This window comes from Rhineura floridana, chromosome 1 (genome assembly GCF_030035675.1).
Source record: "Rhineura floridana isolate rRhiFlo1 chromosome 1, rRhiFlo1.hap2, whole genome shotgun sequence".
NCBI lineage: Eukaryota > Metazoa > Chordata > Lepidosauria > Squamata > Rhineuridae > Rhineura > Rhineura floridana.
In genome coordinates, this window is record NC_084480.1 from 299,911,543 (window position 1) to 299,930,966 (window position 19,424).

General features: G+C 40.2%; 1 protein-coding gene across 11 annotated transcripts in view; it reads right to left on the bottom strand.

Annotated features, from left to right (window-relative positions):
• SAMD12 (sterile alpha motif domain containing 12) overlaps nucleotides 1-18,191 on the bottom strand; it is a 321,606-nt gene extending 303,415 nt beyond the window's left edge. For 10 of the 11 annotated variants that reach the window (XR_009759921.1, XM_061605560.1, XM_061605598.1 and 7 more), the window contains exon 1: nucleotides 17,828-17,979. Coding sequence is in view for 10 of the 11 variants with exons in the window: in XM_061605560.1 (XP_061461544.1) it covers nucleotides 17,828-17,840 (13 nt within the window). In the remaining variant the exon portion in view is untranslated. Of the gene's footprint in view, nucleotides 1-17,827; nucleotides 17,980-18,064 lie in introns of those variants that run through there. The other variant, XM_061605540.1, reaches the window with a different exon arrangement.
• Between the last annotated feature and the right edge of the window lie 1,233 nt (nucleotides 18,192-19,424).

Consider the following 19,424-nt stretch of genomic DNA (forward strand, 5'->3'; position numbering starts at 1 on the left):
ACATTTCCAAAAGTCACTAGCCAAGCAATTTGCAATTTCCCCAGAGAGGCGAAGGTTATACAGTAATTTAAATCGAGCTGGGGTGTTTGTCACATCCCTAATAAAAGAAGAATTGATACAAATGATCCTTCCAGTTATATCCTAGATATATAATTGAAACTCTGGGAGGGTTTGGAGAACTACTCAGTGGAAAACTACTCAGGTTTTAAATCAATGTTAGCCAGATTTGGGGCTGCCTGATCTAGAGTGGAGCTGAAATTCTTGCATTTAAGCTGATTAATCCTACTGAGATCAATAGGGCTAAATCAACCCTAATCCAAATAATTCAATTTAAAACTATTCTAAAGCAAACTGCACGTGTCCAATATTTTGAAGAATTATTTTCCCCTCTTCTGCTGGCACTGGAAATGAAGATGCAACAAAATCCATCTGCCCCCAGCTTGATTAACCAATTAATTTTGTTTTGGAATTTCTCTTTTTGGGGGGCTAATCTCCGACTGCAAGCACAGGAGGGATTATGTCCCTGTTTTGCTTGCCCACCAGAGGCAAAGAGCATGGAGTCCTCCTAGACCAGAGATCAGCAATTGGAACAGTGGTAGCTGTAGCCATACTATTTTCTGCCCAGTATACTTTGGCCAACAGACGCTTGACATATTGTCCCACCTCTTCAAAGTGGCCAGTACACCTGGCAGCTGGCTCTAGTCCCAGCTGCTCCTGGTGTTGTCCCTATGTGCAAGAACTTTGCTCTTCTTTAGTAAAATTCCTTACTAACCCCTTCTTAGCCAAGTATTTTGCCCCATTTATGCTAAAGGGAGGAGGGGCTTGAGTTGAGTACACATGTTGGCAGTAGATTACAGTTGCTCCTTCACTCTCCAGCCCCGAAAGGTTCACTACTTGAATGTATTATCCACTCAAACTTCAGAGCAGCTTCACCTACCCAGGTAGTGTATTATATATGCTAAAGGAAACCCTAAATAACTCTGGACTAGGTCACCGAAAAATCATCTTCCCCTCCATTGCCCAGTAAGGGCATTAAGATCAGCAAATGGAAGCTGGCTAGTTTTGCCACGGCCTGATACTTATTGGCTTGTGGTAGCACAAGCAGAGTTTTTCACTGTTGTGGAATGCCCTCCCAGCTGAAATATGAGAGGCCTCCTCTTTATTGGGATTCTGCTGGCTCTTGCACCTGTTAAGGCAAAGCGTTCCCTTGAACTTCAACTTCCTTGATCCAATTGTTTTAACTGCTTTAACTGTTTAAATGTTATCCTTTTTAATAGGCATGTTTTAAATGTGGGTGTTTTTAATGCTTTTATGGAATTGTTTTATTGTGTATGTTAATTATGTACAGATTTTATGCTTGCAAACTGTTTAGAAGCCATTACAGCATGTATATAAATAAATAGCTATCCCTGGCCTAACTATAAATGCATCCAGATCAGTCCTCATGAAATCAACAGAAGGGCTGCTTTACGATCAGCTAGGCCCCAAGTCCATCTGCCGCTCTTTCCTTATAAAGGGAACAGCCTGCACCCTGAACAACTTCACAAAATGCTATGGGTTCAAAGGGTCTGCCCCCCTCCCTACCCGAACACATTCCTAATGATATTGTACCCATGTACATTTTAACAATAAGACAGTCTGAGAAGCAATCTTGGCTGAAAGGTACAGTATAAATATCATACATGTAAACATACACACATCACTCCTTCAAATAGCAAACTCAGCAGTTGAGTACCAACAGGTTTGTAGCCAAAATGAGGCCACTCAGAAACAACAGAAATATCTGCATGCTTGGAGAAGCTGCAATATTTACACAAGGGCAAAACAAAAACAAAGAAGAATCCAATGAAGTCTGATCATGTTGCTGAGCGGCTACAGAATGTGTTTTGGGAGGGGGACAGACTGAAGGCATGAGATGGGAAATGGAAATGGAGTATCCAGCCATGGTTGGCTGGAATACTAAACAGAAGCACTCCACACTGCGACATTTTGTTGCAGATTCAACCTGTACGTACATAACACCCATGTCTTTGTCAGAGCAAGAGCCAGCATTTGGCTACCAAGTGCCTACATAGCTATCTATTCCCCATTCTCTTTGTCCTGCCTGTGCTGCATTCTCAGTCCTATCCAAGCCTTCCATAAGCAATGTCATGGCAATGCCTTCTGAAATCTACCCTCCTTTTTGTAAGACTAGTAACTCCAGCACCCTGAACTACCACACTCCAGAACTGACAGACAATGGAGCATTTGGTGTTAGAGGACAGCACTGATATAGTAAGCATAACTGAAACCTGGTGGAAAGGAGAAAACCAGTAGGGCACAGTTAATCCTGGATATAAATTATAACGGAAGGGCAGGGAAAGAAGTATTGTATTGGAGGTGGTGTCACTCTGTATGTGAAAGAAGGCACTGAATCCAGCAAGTTGGAAAATGGAAATGAACTGCCTTCAAGTTGATTCCGACTTATGGTGACCCTATGAATAGGGTTTTCATGGTAAGCGGTATTCAGAGGGGGTTTATCATTGCCTTCCTCTGAGGCTGACAGGCAGTGACTGGCCCAAGGTCACCCAGTGAGCTTCATGGCTGTGTGGGGATTCGAACACTGGTCTCCCAGGTCGTAGTCCAACACTCTAACCACTACGTCACACTGGCTCTCTTCCAGCAAGTTAGAAAACTCCAAAAGAGGCAGACTCCTCCACAGAATCGTTGTGGGTGGTGATACCAGCCCCAAGTGTAATTTAGTACTGGGGGCGTTCTGTCGTCCCCCTGATCAAGATGCTGAGGGAGATCCTGGGATGAACAATGAAATGAAGGAAGCATCCAAACTAGGTAATGTTATAGTAACGGGTGGCTTCAACTACCCTGGCACAGGGATATAACATAAGCCAGAGATATAACATAAGCCACTCCAGGGCAGGACAGGATCTAGAGGGCAACAGAGAGGCCCTCAGGTTAACTAATGACATTTATAGACAAGTATACACGCAGGATTATGGCATCCGATGACACTTCACTGAGAAGGGTTCTATTTCATTGTTTGCCCAGACTTTACAAAATTTTAAATTCACCTCCTAATTTTATTTTCTGATGGAATTGATTATTTATACCAAGGCAACTCTCCGAGCTCAAAGGGGACTGTGTAATAAAATTTCAATTGCATTCTTTTTCCTTTTCTTCTTCTTTTATTCCACTGAGATGTTTTGTAAAGTTGGATAAGATTACATGGAATGGGATTGTTATTTTTATACCTTTATCTGATACATGTATTATTATCTGTGATCTGTTTTACTGGTTAATAAAGAGTTAAAATCCAAAAAGGGCAGGGGAAGAAAATTCAAACCTATTACAAAAAAAAACACCCTACCCTGACAAAGACTGGTTACATATGCGTTCCACTCACGAGAAAATGGTAACATCCATAGATACCCTAAATGACTGCGCCCTAGAACAGTTGGTCGTGGAGCTGACCAGAGGGGCAGCAACCCTGGACTTAATCTTTTTTTTTTGTAATAATTTTTATTATTCAAATTTTTATAAAACAGACACAACAAAATCAAACAACAAAAACAATACAGCAAAAATAAAAAGAAAAAACTTGACTTCCGATTTGTTACAGATCAGCTATAGGTACATAATATATATCAAACTTGACCCCTAAAACATACAAAGTTCACTTTTTTCCATAGTCTATCTTGATTAATCATCAAATCCCATTATCATCATTTCATTTTTTTCTTTCAACAAAAAGTCCAAAAGCCTGGACTTAATCTTAAGGGGCAAGATGCAAGTGTTGTCATACCGTTTGGAAGCAGTGACCATAGTGCTATTAAATTAAACATACATGTAAATGGCCAATTGCCAGGAAATTCCAACACAGTCACATTTGACTTCAAAAGAGGAGACTTCCCAAAAATGAGAGGATTGGTAAAAAGAAAGTTGAAAGACAGAGTTAAGAGGGTCAAAACACTCCAAAAGGCTTGGGAGTTGCTTAAAAACACAATATTAGAACTCAACTGAAGTGTATACCGCAGATCAGAAAAGGTACCACCAGGGCCAAGAAGATGCAAGCACAGTTAATGAGCAGAGACAAAGAAGCTGTTAGAGGCAAGATGGCTTCCTTCAAAAAACAGAAGTCTTAGTCAAATGAGGAAAATAAAAAGGAACACAAACCCTGCCAAAAGAAATGCTAGAAGACAATAAGGGATGCTAAAAAAGAATTTGAGGAGCACATTGCTAAAAATGTGAAAAACCAACCAAAAAAAACCCCTCTTTAAATACATTCAAAGCAGGAGACAGTCTAGGGAGGCAGTTGGACCCTTGGATGACAAGGGAGTCAAAGGTGTGCTAAAGAAGGATAAGGAGACTGGAGAAGCTAAATGAATTCTTTGCATCTGTCTTCACAGCAGAGGATATAAGGGAGATCCCTGTGCCTGAACTAACTTTTGCAGGAAGGGAGTCTGGGGAACTGAGACAAATAGTGGTGACAAGAGATTAAGTCCTAGGCTTAACAGATGACATAAAAACTGACAAATCACCGGGTCCGGATGGCATCCACCGAAGAGTTCTCAAATAACTCAAAGGTGAGATAGCTGATCTCCTAACAAAAATATGTAACTTGTCCCTCAGATCTGCCACCATACCTGAGGAGTGGAAAGCGGCCAATATAACACCAATCTTTAAAAAGGGATGTGGAGGGGAGGTCCCAGAAATTACAGGCCAGGTAGCTTAACTTCTGTTCCAGGAAAACTGGCAGAAAGTATTGCTAAAGATAAAATAACCAAGCATATAGAAGAGCAAGCCTTGCTGAAGCAGGACCAGATTGGCTTCTGTAAGGGTAAGTTTTGTCTCACTAACCTATTGGAGTTTTTTGAGAGTGTCAGCAAGCAGAGATACAAGTGATAGCGTACTTGGACATAGTGTACTTGGACTTTCAAAAAGCTTTCAGCAAGGTATCCCATGAAAGACTCCTTAGTGAGCTGAGCAGTCATGGAATAAGAGGAGAGGTCCTCTTGTGGTTCCAGAACTGGCTTGAAAACAGGAAGCAGAGAGCAGGATGGACAGTTCCCCCAATGGAGGAATGTAGAAAGTGGAGTCCCTGAGGGATCAGTATTGGGACCAATCGTTTTTAACTTGTTCATAAATAATCTAGAGTTAGGGATGATCAGTGAGGTGGCCAAGTTTGCTGATGATAACTAAATTGTTCAGGGTCATTAAAACAAAAGGGACAGTAAAGAGCTCTAAAAGGACCTTTCCAAACTAAGTGAACGGGCAGTAAAATGGCAAATGTAATTTAATGTGAGCACCTGTAAAGTGATTCATGTTAAGACAAAAAAAAATTCTCAGTTTCACATACATGCTTATGAACTCTGAACTAACAGTGACTGACAAGGAACTACACCTTGGGGTCGTAGAGGATAGCTCGATAAAGATGTCAACCCAGTGTGCAGCAGCTGTGAAAAAGGCAAACTCCATGCTAGGAAACATTAGGAAAGCAACTGAAAATAAAACACCCAATATCATAATGCTGTTATACAAATCTATGGTGCAACCGCATTTGGAATACTGTGTTCAGTGCTGGTGGCCTCACCTCAAAAAGTATATCGTAGTGTTGGAAAAGGTTGAGAAACGGGCAACCAAAAGGATCAAGGGGATGGAACAACTTCCCCATGAGGAAAGGTTGCAGCATCTGGAGCTTTTTAGTTTAGAGAAAAGGCAAGTAAGAGGTGATGTAAAAGAAGTGTATAAAATTGTGCATGGCATGGATAATGGGGATAAAGAAAAGTTTTTACTGTCTGTCTCATAACACAAACTCATGGACATCCAATGAAGCTAAATATTGGAAGATTCCAGATAGACAATACTTCTTCATACAGCACATAGTTAAACTGTGGAATTCACTCCCACAGCAGGAAGCTATGAAACTTGCTCCCAGATGAGACAGTGATTGGCACCCAATTTGGGCGGCTTTAAAAGAGGATTAGGCAAATTCATGGAAGACAACAGTATCAAAGGCTACTAGCCATGATGGCTATGACCTGCCTCCACAGTTGGAGGCAGTATGTTTCTGAATACCAGTTGCTGGAAACTGCTGGAAATGGGTAGAGTGCTCTTGTGCTCAGGTCCTGCTTGTGGGCTTCCCAGAGGCATCTGGCTGGCCACTATAGGAACAGGATGCTGGACTAGATGGGCCACTGGCCTGATCCAGTAGGCTCTGATGTTCTTAGTGACAAAGCTCCACACAAGCACTTGCACTAAGTACCCTATTCATGATGATTATTATTCTAAACTGCTGTTCATACCATAAGATCACAGGATGGTATGCAAATATAATTTTAGCTTGTATCACAGTTTTGATAAGAATATATTTATTCAAATTTATCTACCCCTGTAATTTTCCTCTGCAAACATTTTTTAAAAGATAAAAAAAAGCTTTTTGATAATGGTTCTGACCTATTTCTTTCACTTTGACTAGAAGGAAGGAAGCAGTTAAAGGAACAGTGTCAAAACTCCAAGATCTAAAAATAGAGCTACCTCGGCAGCCGTCTCAATGGACTTATTTAAAGACAACCTGCATACTTCTTCCGAACCACCTCCCAAATCATCCTTTTTAAAATGTAAAATAAGAAATGCAAACAACTTACATCACACTAAATCAAGACCATGCTGTTCCTATAACCATTAGAAATGACAACCTTAGAATTATAGAATAAAAAAACAGTAGAGTTGGAAGGGCCCTATAAGGTCATTGAGTCCAACGTAAGAATCCATGTAAGATGTAAGCTCAATGTAAGAATCCATACCCCAGAAGATGGCTGTCCAGCTGCCTCTTGAAGGCCTGCAGTGTTGGAGAGCCCACCACCTCCCAAGGTCATTGGTTCCATTGTCGTAGCTAACAGTTAGGAAATATTTTCTGATGCCCAGTCGAAATCTGGCTTCCTGTAACTTGAGCCCATTATTCGGTGTCCTGCACTCTGGGACGATTGAGAAGAGACCCAGGCCCTCCTCTGTGTGGCAACCTTTCAAATATTTGAACAGTGCTATCATATCTCCCCCCAGTCTTCTCTTCTCCAGGCTAAACATGCCCAGTTCTTCCAGTCTCTCCTCATAGGGCTTTGTTTCCAGTCCCCTGATCATCCTTGTTGCCCTCCTCTGAACCTCTTCCTGTTTGTCTGGGTGCAGTACTCAAGATGAGGCCTAACCAGCGCCAAATAGAGGGGAACTAGTACTTTCCTTAGTCATTGTTTCCCACTCTGTCCAAACCAGAAAAGTACTGTTACCAGCTTCAAAACAAGCAATGACATTAAACCTACTTCAAAATTTTCCCTGTTTGAAATAGAATCATAGAATCATAGAGTTGGAAGGGGCCTTGTAGGCCATCGAGTCCAACCCCCTGCTCACAGCAGGAAATCCACAGCTAGAGCATCTTCTGCAGATAGTTGTCCAGCCTCTGCTTGAAGACATCCAGCGAAGGGGACCCACCACCTCCCTAGGCAGTCGGTTCCATTGCCAAACTGCCCTTACTGTCAAGAAGTTCCTTCTAATGTCCAATCTGAATCTACGCTCCTGCAACTTAAAACCATTAGACCTAGTCCTACCCTCTGGGGCAGCAGAGAACAAATCTGTACCCTCCTCTATGTGACAGCCCTTCAGGTACTTAAAGAGTGCAATCATGTCACCCCTCAGCCTTCTCTTCACCAGACTGAACATGCCAAGTTCCTTCAACCTTTCCTCATAAGACTTGTTCTCCATACCGGCTATCATCCTCGTCGCCCTCTTCTGAACCTGCTCTAACTTGTCTATATCTTTCTCAGAGCTTGGAAAAGTTACTTTTTTGAACTACAACTCCCATCAGCCCAATCCAGTGGCCATGGTGGCTGGGGCTGATGGGAGTTGTAGTTTAAAAAAAGTAACTTTTCCAAGCTCTGATCTTTCTTAAAATGAGGCGCCCAGAACTGAACGCAGTATTCCAGATGAGGCCTGACTAATGCAGAATATAGTGGGACTATTACTTCCCTCGACCTGGAAACTATAGCTCTGTTTATGCACCCCAAAACCGCGTTTGCCTTTTTTGCCGCAGCATCACACTGCTGGGTCATGTTCAACTTACGATCCACTACAATTCCAAGGTCCTTCTCATATGCACTACTGCTAAGCCGGGTATTTCCCATCCTGTACCAGTGCATTTTGTTTTTGTGGCCTAAATGCAGAATCTTGCATTTGTCTTTATTGAATTTCATTTTATTAATTTTAGCCCAATTTTCTAGTCTATCCAGGTCCCTTTGGATTTTATTCCTGTCTTCCATTGTGTTAGCTATCCCTCCCAGTTTCGTATCATCCGCAAACTTCATAAGGCTTCCCTCCACCCCGTCATCTAAGTCATTGATAAAAATGTTGAAGAGTATCGGCCCCAGGACAGAACCCTGTGGCACTCCACTTGAAACCTCCTTCCAGTCCGAAGCAAAGCCACCGACGACCACTCTTTGAGTACGGTTTTCCAACCAGTTGTGAATCCACCTGACAGTATTTCCATGTAGTCCGCATTTGACCAGTTTGCTAATCAAAAGGTCGTGGGGGACTTTGTCAAACGCTTTGCTGAAATCTAGATAGATGCCATCTACAGCATTTCCACCATCTACTAAGCTAGTGACCCGATCAAAAAAAGAGATGAGATTAGTAGTTTGACAGGATTTTTTCTTGACAAACCCATGCTGGCTCCTACCAATCACAGCATTGTCATCTAGATAGTTGCAAATGATGATCAAAGACTTCCTTTTGGCTCATGTGAACAGAGGAGCTGAACAGGAGCATGCATATTCAAAGGCTCATTCATTTCAGCTTATACATAATATACACTTATCTGGAAGTAATTCCCATTGAATTCAGTGGGACTTACCTCTGAGCAGACATGCAAGGGATTGGCCTGTAAGTGATGTGTCACTACATGAGACACATACATGTAGGTTTCATCAACTGCAATGTAACTTGCTGCCATGTACAAGTAAATATTTTTTCTTCAAGCCTTTTAGGTGGTTTAAGTTTGTTTCTCCCATTTTACTATGTTCTGGTTTTTAGCTGTGTGAGTTGTTAAAGTGTACTATTTTTAACTTGTGATTGAGCTGTGTCTTAGGGTTCTCATGTGTAACCAAAAGGTGGGATAACAATGATTTTAAATTAAAAAGTTCCAACCCACAGAAAGTTAGAGATATGAACAGAGTAATCTTATTTATGTTTACTCAGAAGTAAGTCCCATTGCATTCAATGGGGGTTACTCCCAGGTAAGCATACTTGGGACTGCAGCTTTAACTAGGTTTCAAAGAAAGACCATAGGTACACTTGCTAATTTCACTATGGAAATTCCCACTGCTGAATAGATAAGCCACTCTTTCAAAGTCTTCAGCAGTGGAAATAGCTAGTGAAAACTTGCCTATTCTACACATACATGCCCCTTCTTTGGATCCGAGCCAAGGAAACCACCTTTCCTGTCATAGCCCCCAAGCTATGGAACAAGGTCCCTGGAGGTGCATGCAATTTGAAGCAGACAAAAAGAAAAAGAAGAAAGCCTACCATTTTAGAGTAGCTTTTAAAAAGCATCTTATTTTGTTCTTATTTTAACACTTCCAAAAAAAGAAAAGTGCTTCACTTTTTTGCACATGCTTATGGTTTGTTTTTTTAGATTGGCTGTTGCAGAATATTGCTCTTCTCATCATATTGTATTTTTTGTCTACCTTCAATTTTAATTCTGCTACTTGTTTTCATCAGCTGGAATCCTATGGTTCAGCATGTCCGAAGGGCCATTTCAGCTTTAAAAAAAACAAACCAGTGGCCCCTCATTCAACATTACAAACTGCTTTTGAAACTGAGGGGACTTTCAAAAGCAGATTGCAAGAGGGGCTGTTGTTCAAGAAAGAAGCAAAACAACTTAATGGGCATGACTGAACAATTAGGTATGCCTAAAGCAGTGGTCCCCAAACATTTTTCTCCATGGACCACTTGAAAATTGCTAATGGTCTCGGTGGACCACTTTATGATTTTTCTGCCTGTTGTAGCAGTTGAAATGTGCTGTGCTAGATGCTGTGTGATTTTTAGTTGTATTTTTATTGATTCTTTTATTTCTTTTTTTTTTTTACAATAATTTTTATTCAAATTTTCATAAAACATAGAAAACAAAATCATAAAACATTCAAAGACAAAAAACAAAACAAAACAAAAATGATTAAACAAAAAAATAAAATAAAATAAAATGTTGACTTCCCATTTGTCACATATCAAATCAGTTATAGGTCTACAATATATAACAATCCTGTCTCTTAAATCATATTATAAAATCACTTTCCTCCAGTAGTTATCTTAATTAATCATCAAATCTCATAAACATTACTTTATTCTTTCCACAAAAAGTCAAAGAGAGGTTTCAATTCTTTAAGAAATATATCTATCAATTTTTCTCCAAATAAACATGTCAATTAATCCATCTCGTTAATAATTATAATAATCTTATTGTCATAACCATAGTCCAAATAAACATTTCGATTAATCCATCTCATCAGAATCTGTTAGGTCCAATAATTTCAATAGCCATTATTCCATTATCCCTATTAGTTCCATCTTCCATCTTCAATAGTCCTGTTAAGTCCAGTAATTTCAGTGTCCAATCTTCCATTATCAGTATTCCATAATAATCTTGCTGTTGTAACCATAGTCATATAATAAGAGTCTGATGGGAATTTCCTCTATCCCAAATATTTTCTTGCCATCCATTCTGAATAAGTTGCTGAAATACTGTTGTAAAGTCATATCTGTGTTCTTCTTTTTTACAAAATGCACTGGCTCATCTCTTAAGAGTTTTTCCATTGTCACATGGCTGCAGTTAATTCCATAGATTTTCTCTATATCAAGCTCCATCACATCATTCCAGTCCAGAAGATTATCCAAGCCATTGATAACTTTATCTCTAATATCTTCATTAATTTCTTCAGAGATAACGTTAAATTCCAAACAGTAGATTTTATTTCTAAAATCCATAAACTCCAGATCTTTTTCCAATTCCACATTTGTTCCAATCTCCAGGGCTTGTATCTTCCCTTTATTTTTTCTTTTCTCATCTCTGATCTCATTCTCCTCTCTCACAGGGTCCCCTATTTCTTTAAACTCCTGCGTCATTTTGCTCAGTTCAATTTTCAGCTCCTTACTACCCTGTCGCAGGGTTTGTTTCGTTATCTCAATCTCATCCATTATTTTCTGAAACATAATTACTTCCAGATTCTCAGCCACTTTCTTGATTGCCATTTTTAAAACCACGAAAACAAAGCAAAACAAAAATAAAGAAGAACCACTTCTTATTTCAGCAACAATTGGTTTAATATTCCAGGCTTGATGACATCACAGTATAAACAGAGCAACCTGCCTTATCTCTCTTGTGCAAGAATGCAAAACAAATTTAGTTCCCAGCATCAAAACAGTTAGTGGCGTCGTGAAGAAGCAGATTCGTCAAAATAAAATAGACCAAAAAAAGAATAGTCCCAGACAATATAATATTCCTCGGAATAGAAATCAGGAATAGAAATCCCTCTTCTGTTTATTATCTTTAGAATGCACTTCCAGGACAGCTTTTTGCGACAGAAACAGAGATAAAAAAAAAAAGAAAAGTGCTTCACTTTTTTGCACATGCTTATGGTTTGTTTTTTTAGATTGGCTGTTGCAGAATATTGCTCTTCTCATCATATTGTATTTTTTGTCTACCTTCAATTTTAATTCTGCTACTTGTTTTCATCAGCTGGAATCCTATGGTTCAGCATGTCCAAAGGGCCATTTCAGCTTTAAAAAAAACAAACCAGTGGCCCCTCATTCAACATTACAAACTGCTTTTGAAACTGAGGGGACTTTCAAAAGCGGATTGCAAGAGGGGCTGTTGTTCAAGAAAGAAGCAAAACAACTTAATGGGCATGACTGAACAATTAGGTATGCCTAAAGCAGTGGTCCCCAAACATTTTTCTCCATGGACCACTTGAAAATTGCTAATGGTCTCGGTGGACCACTTTATGATTTTTCTGCCTGTTGTAGCAGTTGAAATGTGCTGTGCTAGATGCTGTGTGATTTTTAGTTGTATTTTTATTGATTCTTTTATTTCTTATGTATTGTATTACAATGTGCATTCCATAGAAGTCTACATGCAATACAATACAAGATGAGAAGCAATAAAAATATAATTAAAATGACAATATAAATATTTAATGCGGACATGCCACGGAATGAAGCTCACGGACCACTGGTGGTCCATGTGCCACAGTTTGGGAACCTCTGGCCTAAAGCATTTATTTGAGTCTCAGTGACAATTTTTTTAAAGTAAGTTTTTAGCTAATTGTACGATTTTGCAATTTTATATTGTTTATATCTAGGAAGTATGGCACTAAATATAAAAATATTCTGAGAGGAAGGGAGGGATGTAAGTTTAATAACAAAGAAAAATAAATAAAACAAACGGTGATCAAAATTAACAGGCTTGCCACTATAGGCATAAGAGAGATAGATGCCTTCATTTCACGACCCTTCAAGAAAACTACAATAAAAAAAGCCTGCGTCTCCAGAATTTCATTTGATTTTTTCAGGCTCTTAATGGCAGCGGAAGTTGGGAGAGATAATGAGAACTAATGGAAACAGACAAATAACAAATTTAGAAGATTTCTGCAGAACATAATGTAAATGGGGGAAAGAGGAAAAGCTAAAATAAGTTGATCATAATACTAAAATTAATATTCATGATGATCATTGTTTTGCTTCACTTTATAGATCCTCATGCACAGCAACAAAATACATGTAGCTGAGAGAAAAAATTAATACACACTCAGTCACTAATAAGGTGATCACATGAAAAAGAGGACAAGAGTTCTGCACCTGTAATAGATGTAGATGTAGCTTGCTCAACTATTAAAGATGCAGGATCCCTGCCCTCTTTCTTAAGGATCTTAAGAATTTTTTAAGGATCACATGAAAAAGAGGATGAGTTCTGCACCTGTAATAGATGTGTAGAAGAAGGAATTTCAGCAGATGTAGCTTGCTCAACTGTTGAAGATGCAGGGATCCCTGCCCTGGCCTCCCTCCATCCCTGGAGGTCATCCTTTCCACACTGATTTGTCTACTGAGGTATGACAAATATTTCCACTTTAGCACAACCTGCCTTGGCTAGTTTCTGAGTCAATGGATCAGGCACCATACCAGATATTAATAACTTCTCCCAATCCAATGTAGCCCAATTAAACCTATTACCGTGGGAATAAAAGGCATATTTTGTCTCTTTATGATCCCCTCATTAGGGTGATAAGTGATGAAGACCAGATCGACATTCCTGGTCCATCATTCCTTATCTTAAACTAATAGAACTGTGTTTCCTGCCATAAAATTTTACGCTTAGACATTGACTAACATCAATTACAAGCAATAAACCACACTTCTAACAAAGCCATAAAATACATGTGTTGTAAAAGGATAATTGATTCCAACTAGTTGGGCAACCTGGTTTTCACAGAAATAACCAAAATTCCTAACCATACCACTTCCATGCCATTTTTATTTATTATTTATTATTTGATTTATATCCCGCCCTTCCTCCCAGCAGGAGCCCAGGGGAGCAAAGAAAAGCACTAAAAATTTTAAAACAAAACATCTTTAGAAACATTTTAAAAAGGTTTAAGAACATATTAAAAAGCAATTTCAACACAGACGCAGACTGGGATAGGTCTCAACTTAAAAGGCTTGTTGAAAGAGGAAGGTCTTCAATAGGCACCGAAAAGATAACAGAAATGGCGCCTGCCTAATATTTAAGGGGAGGGAATTCCACAGGGTAGGTGCCACCACACTAAAGGTCCGTTTCCTATGTTGTGTGGAACAGACCTCCTGATAAGATGGTATCTGCAGGAGGCCCTCACCTGCAGAGCACAGTGATCGACTGGGTATATAAGGGGTAAGATGTTCTTTCAGGTATCCTGGTCCCAAGCTGTATAGGGCTTTTTAAAATATGTTTGCATGCACACCAGACATGCTCCCATGTCCAAGAGATTTAATGGAAGCTGAAGCTGAAAATGAATTGTATTGCTTTTATATATTCAGGTATCTTTAGGAATGTACCATTACTGGGTGACCTTGGGCCAGTCACTGCCTCTCATCCTAATCTACCTCACAGGATTGTTGTAAGGATCAAATGGGGAGGGGAGAACAATGTACACCACCTTGAGCAACCTAGAGGAAAAAAGGTGGGATGTAATTGTAAGGAATAAATAAATCCTGCTATAATTTAAAATGGGTTTGTTTTTGTCTTATTATTGTGACAATTAGCAGTTAAGCTTAGCGATGTATCAACCATTTATATTCACTAACAGGCAAAAAACCCTTGCGGTTTAAGAACATACCTGTAGCCAACAGATATTTCTATCAAACTTAAAAAGCAGTGAAATTGGGCCGCTATAGTGAATGCACCAGGAGAGCAGGAGACCTGACCTCCTCTCTGAGATATTGTACTGTCCTACAAATTTGTAAAAATGCAAACAAAATGTGGGTTGCTCTTTCACAGTCCAATCACAGTCCACGGTCCTGTGTAGCTTGGAAGAATTTGGTAATATATGCCTCTGAGCATATGTTGAGTGCTGGCATCACCTGCAATCAGGACTGCATCTCCAAAGATGGAGAATTACATTTTTTGTATGTTTGTTGTTCTTTTTACTTTGCTTCTTTCCTTGGATATTACTGTCTCTACAGAGAATATAACCTAGAAAATTATATTTCACTCATTATTCATCCTAGAAATCTGTGTCAAATGTATTTTTATTATTTTCAAAGCCTTTTTATTGGTCAATGTCATATGATGGTGAAGACTGCCTTTTGTGTTTCAAACTGGAGGTTATGTTCTATTTCTACTTTGGGTGCATTAACAGTTGAATCTTAAACTGCAGCTTTGATGTAAAATCAGACTGATTACAATATGCTGCTATTTAAGCAATGAATCTAGCTGTTGGAAAAAACAAACTTAGCCTGCGCAAGATGCATGTTTTCAACCTACTATACTTAAACCACTTCACTTAAGGAAAGGTGGGCATCATCAGTTAAACACATAGAGCACACCTAGAATTTCACCTCCCACTGTTTTATCTTGTGCAAACTGAGACACTCCTGATGTCCACTGGAGACTATTCTGCAGAATAGTAAGTGCCATTATTCCACAATTATTTTTGGAGGTTTTTTAGTATAAATTTTGCAGTGTTGCTGTACTTCACATATTCACAGAAACAGAAGCAAAAGAAAATGATTTCCTATAGGAAACTACACTAAAATTGCAAAGTAAATCAGACATATTTAAAGTGACTATCTGAACTATGTCAACTGTCTTAATAATGTTGCTTCATCCCTGCTAAAAAAAGATCAGCACAGCGCATGTCTTCTTTCTATTATTTGGGCTGATTGAAGGTGTTGCCACCACTCACCATATGCTCAGAGGCACGTTACCAAATTCTTCCAAGCTACACAGGAAGTGGATTGGACTGTGAAAGAGCAACCCAAATTGTGTTTGCATTTTGACAACTTTGTAGGGCAGTACAATATCTCAGAGAGGAGGTCAGGTCTCCTGCTCCCCTATAGCTGCCCCATTTCCCTGCTTTTTAAAGTTAGATAGAAATATCTGTTGACTATAGGTACGTTCTTAAACCACAAGGTTTTTTTGTCTACTAGAGAATATAAATGTATGATGCATTCCTAAGCTGAATTGCTAATTATCACAACTATAAGACAAAAACAAACCTGTTTTAAATTATAGCAGGATTTATTTATTCCTTGCATTACATTCTTAAACTGCAAGAGGTTTTTTTTTTGCCTATTAGTGAATAGCCTTGTGATCCAGGTAATTATGAAGAAGGGTATCTCAACTCTGCATGAATGCTTTACATTTGTAATGCTTTAGCATGTATTTTACTCTGGTTTTATGTTATTGATTAACCTCATTTATTTTCCCTTCTGTAACATTTAGTTCATTTTATTAAGTAAAGGAAATGTGTTAAATAAACTTATCTGTCATTCCTGAATCGTACATTTCCTGTGTGCTGAAATGGAAGGGGGGCTAGCTAACTTCCCCACTTGACGTGCCATCTGTTGAACAGGAAACTAAGGTGCAGCTTAACTGTCAGGCCTGGCATTTGCTATATAGAAAGGATGCTTAGACTTCCTGTCTAAACGGAGCAAATTTGCCATAGATGCACCCCCTTTGGAACCCCTCCATGCTGCAAAGGAATCTGGGCCATATACTAGGCCCCTTATAGTAGGCCTCAATTAAGACAGGATACCTGTAAAGCCTGTTGAGCCAAACTGTCCCCTTACATGAACTGAAAGAGTAACCTAGAATTCACCTAACATACCTTCCATCTGAACATTTCTGGGAAGTATAAGTAATGATGGGCAAGTTGTCTTTCTGTCTGCTTGCCCGGCATTACTGCTGGTTTTTTCCCCACTGCGGAACTGCCAATAAGTTTTTAAGGCCCCCAGGAAAGTTTGAAAAATCACATCACTAATCCACATCATAGATTTCAAACTCTCTTCCCAAAGCAACTCACAAGCACTAAAATCTACTTCTGCATTTAACATTACTGAAAGGGAGGCTGTGATACAGGCCTCATAAAGGTAAAGGTGTCCCCACACTTGTAGTGCAAGTCATTTCCGACTCTTAGGGTGACATCTTGCGACATTTACTAGGCAGACCATACCCCCCAGCATATGCCAGGTACTCATTTTACCGACCACGGATGGATGGAAAGCTGAGTGGACCTCGACCGCTTTTACCGGAGATTCGACTTCCTCCTTCCGTTGGAATCGAACTCCGGCCATGAGCAGAGCTTTCGGCTGCGTTACCGCCGCTTACCACTCTGCGCCATGGAGGATTGTACAGGCCTCATAAATGATCTCAAATAAACTACTGTCTCTCAGGAATAGCCCGCTTCATGTGGCTGTCTGGAAATGCTGGAACTCAGACCTACCTGGAACTCACATCTCTAAATCAAATGGGCCCTCTGCACTTGTTCAACAGCACTATTTAATGACATCATATACCCCAAAATTAGCCATAAAACATGGATCTTTGCATTTTAAAAGTTTTTTTTTTAAAAAAGGTTCAGGTGCTCACATGAAACCCTAACTGGTAAGCTGGATAATGAAAATAAGATTTGTAAAAGTGCCTTTAGACACTGAAAAGCACCACAGACATCATAAACAAAAGCAGTATCTAAGGACAGAAGAAAGGCTTTACTTTGGAAGGGGAGAGGCAAGCAAACAGAAATAGGGCCTCAAATAATACATTTTTTAAAAAATGCGGGAGCATTCAGCAGGATAGAGGGAGGTAGAGCTAAAAGCTGCCAGAGAGGGGGGCACCGCTGCGACACAGCAGAACAGAAATGCTCTAGCCTGGACCAGATGAGATAGTTCAACTGGGACGCAGCTTTCCTTGCATGCAGTGTTGAGGAAAGGGGAGACGGTAGCGATTGACCCCTTCGGGGCGTGTCCACCTCCTTCCGCATGTAAATGGCCATTCATGAGTATCCCTGTGCCCAGCCCAGCCCAAGCACTGGGCATTGTGCAAAGGCGAGGAAAGGCTGGTCGTTTTCTTGTTCTTCCCCCACCTTCACCTTATTGCTGCTGCTGCTGCTCTCCCCCCACCCTTTCTAGCCCAGCCAGTGCTTGTCTCTTAGGTGAGTGCAAAGGAAAAGAAATGGAAGTGGGTGCAGGAGGAAGGTAGACCAGGAGCAGGGGCCACCCCTGGCTCTGCAAAAGGGAAAGGCAAGAGAACAGCAGCCCTTACCTTCCACAGCCATTCTCTCAGAGCTTGCTAAGTGTATGCATAATTCGCCTGCCAAGAAATGCTGCTGTTGCTTTTCCTCCTTCCTCCCCTCTTCCCCACCCCTTTTTTCTTTCCTTCTTTCCTGCCTTCTCTTTCTCCCTCCACTGTTTCTCTTTTGCTCATCTGCAACCAAGAATAACCTGCAGCAAGAAAGGATTAGCCCCGTTCTCGGTGCAGGCTGGGAAATGTAGTCCTTACTCATAGTTCAGACGATGCCACAATGCCCCAAATGATTGTTCCACGGTTACTTCGCTCTGCATACACACCCAGTGCACGAGAAACAGTACACCAGAGTGGGTGGATCCCTCTGCTACTTCCCATGCCTCTGAGATTCTAAAACCCTTAGAGCAGAAAACTACAAATCCTGAGATGCAACGCGGCAAGGTTCAGCGGCGACCTGGAGTTGGGCTACTTGACTTCGTTGTCAAATTAGAGGAGGAGACAGGTAGAGGCAAAGGGTGTCGGGCGCAGGAGGGAAATACTGTAAAGCTAACGGACGAGATAGCTTGCCAGCCTAAAGGGGCATTTGCTTTCTGCGTGGCTTCCCTGCACCTGCTAACATGAAAAGTGGTGGCAATAACTCTGAAGGCAATGCTAGTTTTAGCAAATATTATTGGAAAAGGGAATTATTATGCAATGGATTCTTTTCCTGTAGCCTTTTGCTATACTTTCTGAATTCCTTTAGTTGTTTCTTAAATAGGAAGTTGTTTGAAACGTTTGTTTCTTGGGGACTGAAATTTATTTAAGTACAGCACTAAGAATAAATAAATAATGCTTCGATTCAAAACAGGCTCTCCCCCCACGCACACACGGACAAACACAAACACATGCATACCTCTCAAAGTAGTCCCACAGAGTTTTAACAGGGAAAATGTTGAATCAACTAGTATGAATTTTATAAAATCTTATGTTTATTTTATATGTTTAAGGAATTTATACCTCACTTCTCACTACATGTCTCAAAGTGGCTTACATACACACACACATAAGCCATACTTGTGAGTAGTTTTGTCTGTTTCTGTTTTAGTAATATATGCTAGAGTTCTAACTACAGCTCTTTAAATGTAAAAATGCCACTCCCTTGCAAACGTGCCTTAGCCCCATCAGAATATGGAAGCAGCCCGGACACCTGGCAAGGAAGGCTTGACTGTGCCATAGTCTGGCCCACAGGCTAGTGGTGGCTTGTATTATACAGCCACAAGAGTGGCTGTACACTATAGCCAGCATGGATTTTTCACATTCTGCATTTCTGAGTTCAGGGCTGTATGTTTTGTAAGGTTTTATTTTGAAATGAGCTTATGGGAAGCAGCAGAATGGCATGGTGGGGATGTTTTCAATATAACATGGCAGAATGCAAAAAATCCATGCTGGCTATAGTGTACTGTCATGGCTGTATAATAACCAAGAGAGCACAGCAGAAAAGAAAAACAGCACTCAACAACCATCAGAGCAGTAAACCAAGGCAAGGAAGCAAAATAAAATATTTCAAAACCAAAAGCCCGGCAGAACAAAATACTTTCTTCTGAATGTTCAAAGGGCTCCCAGGAAGGGTTGCCAG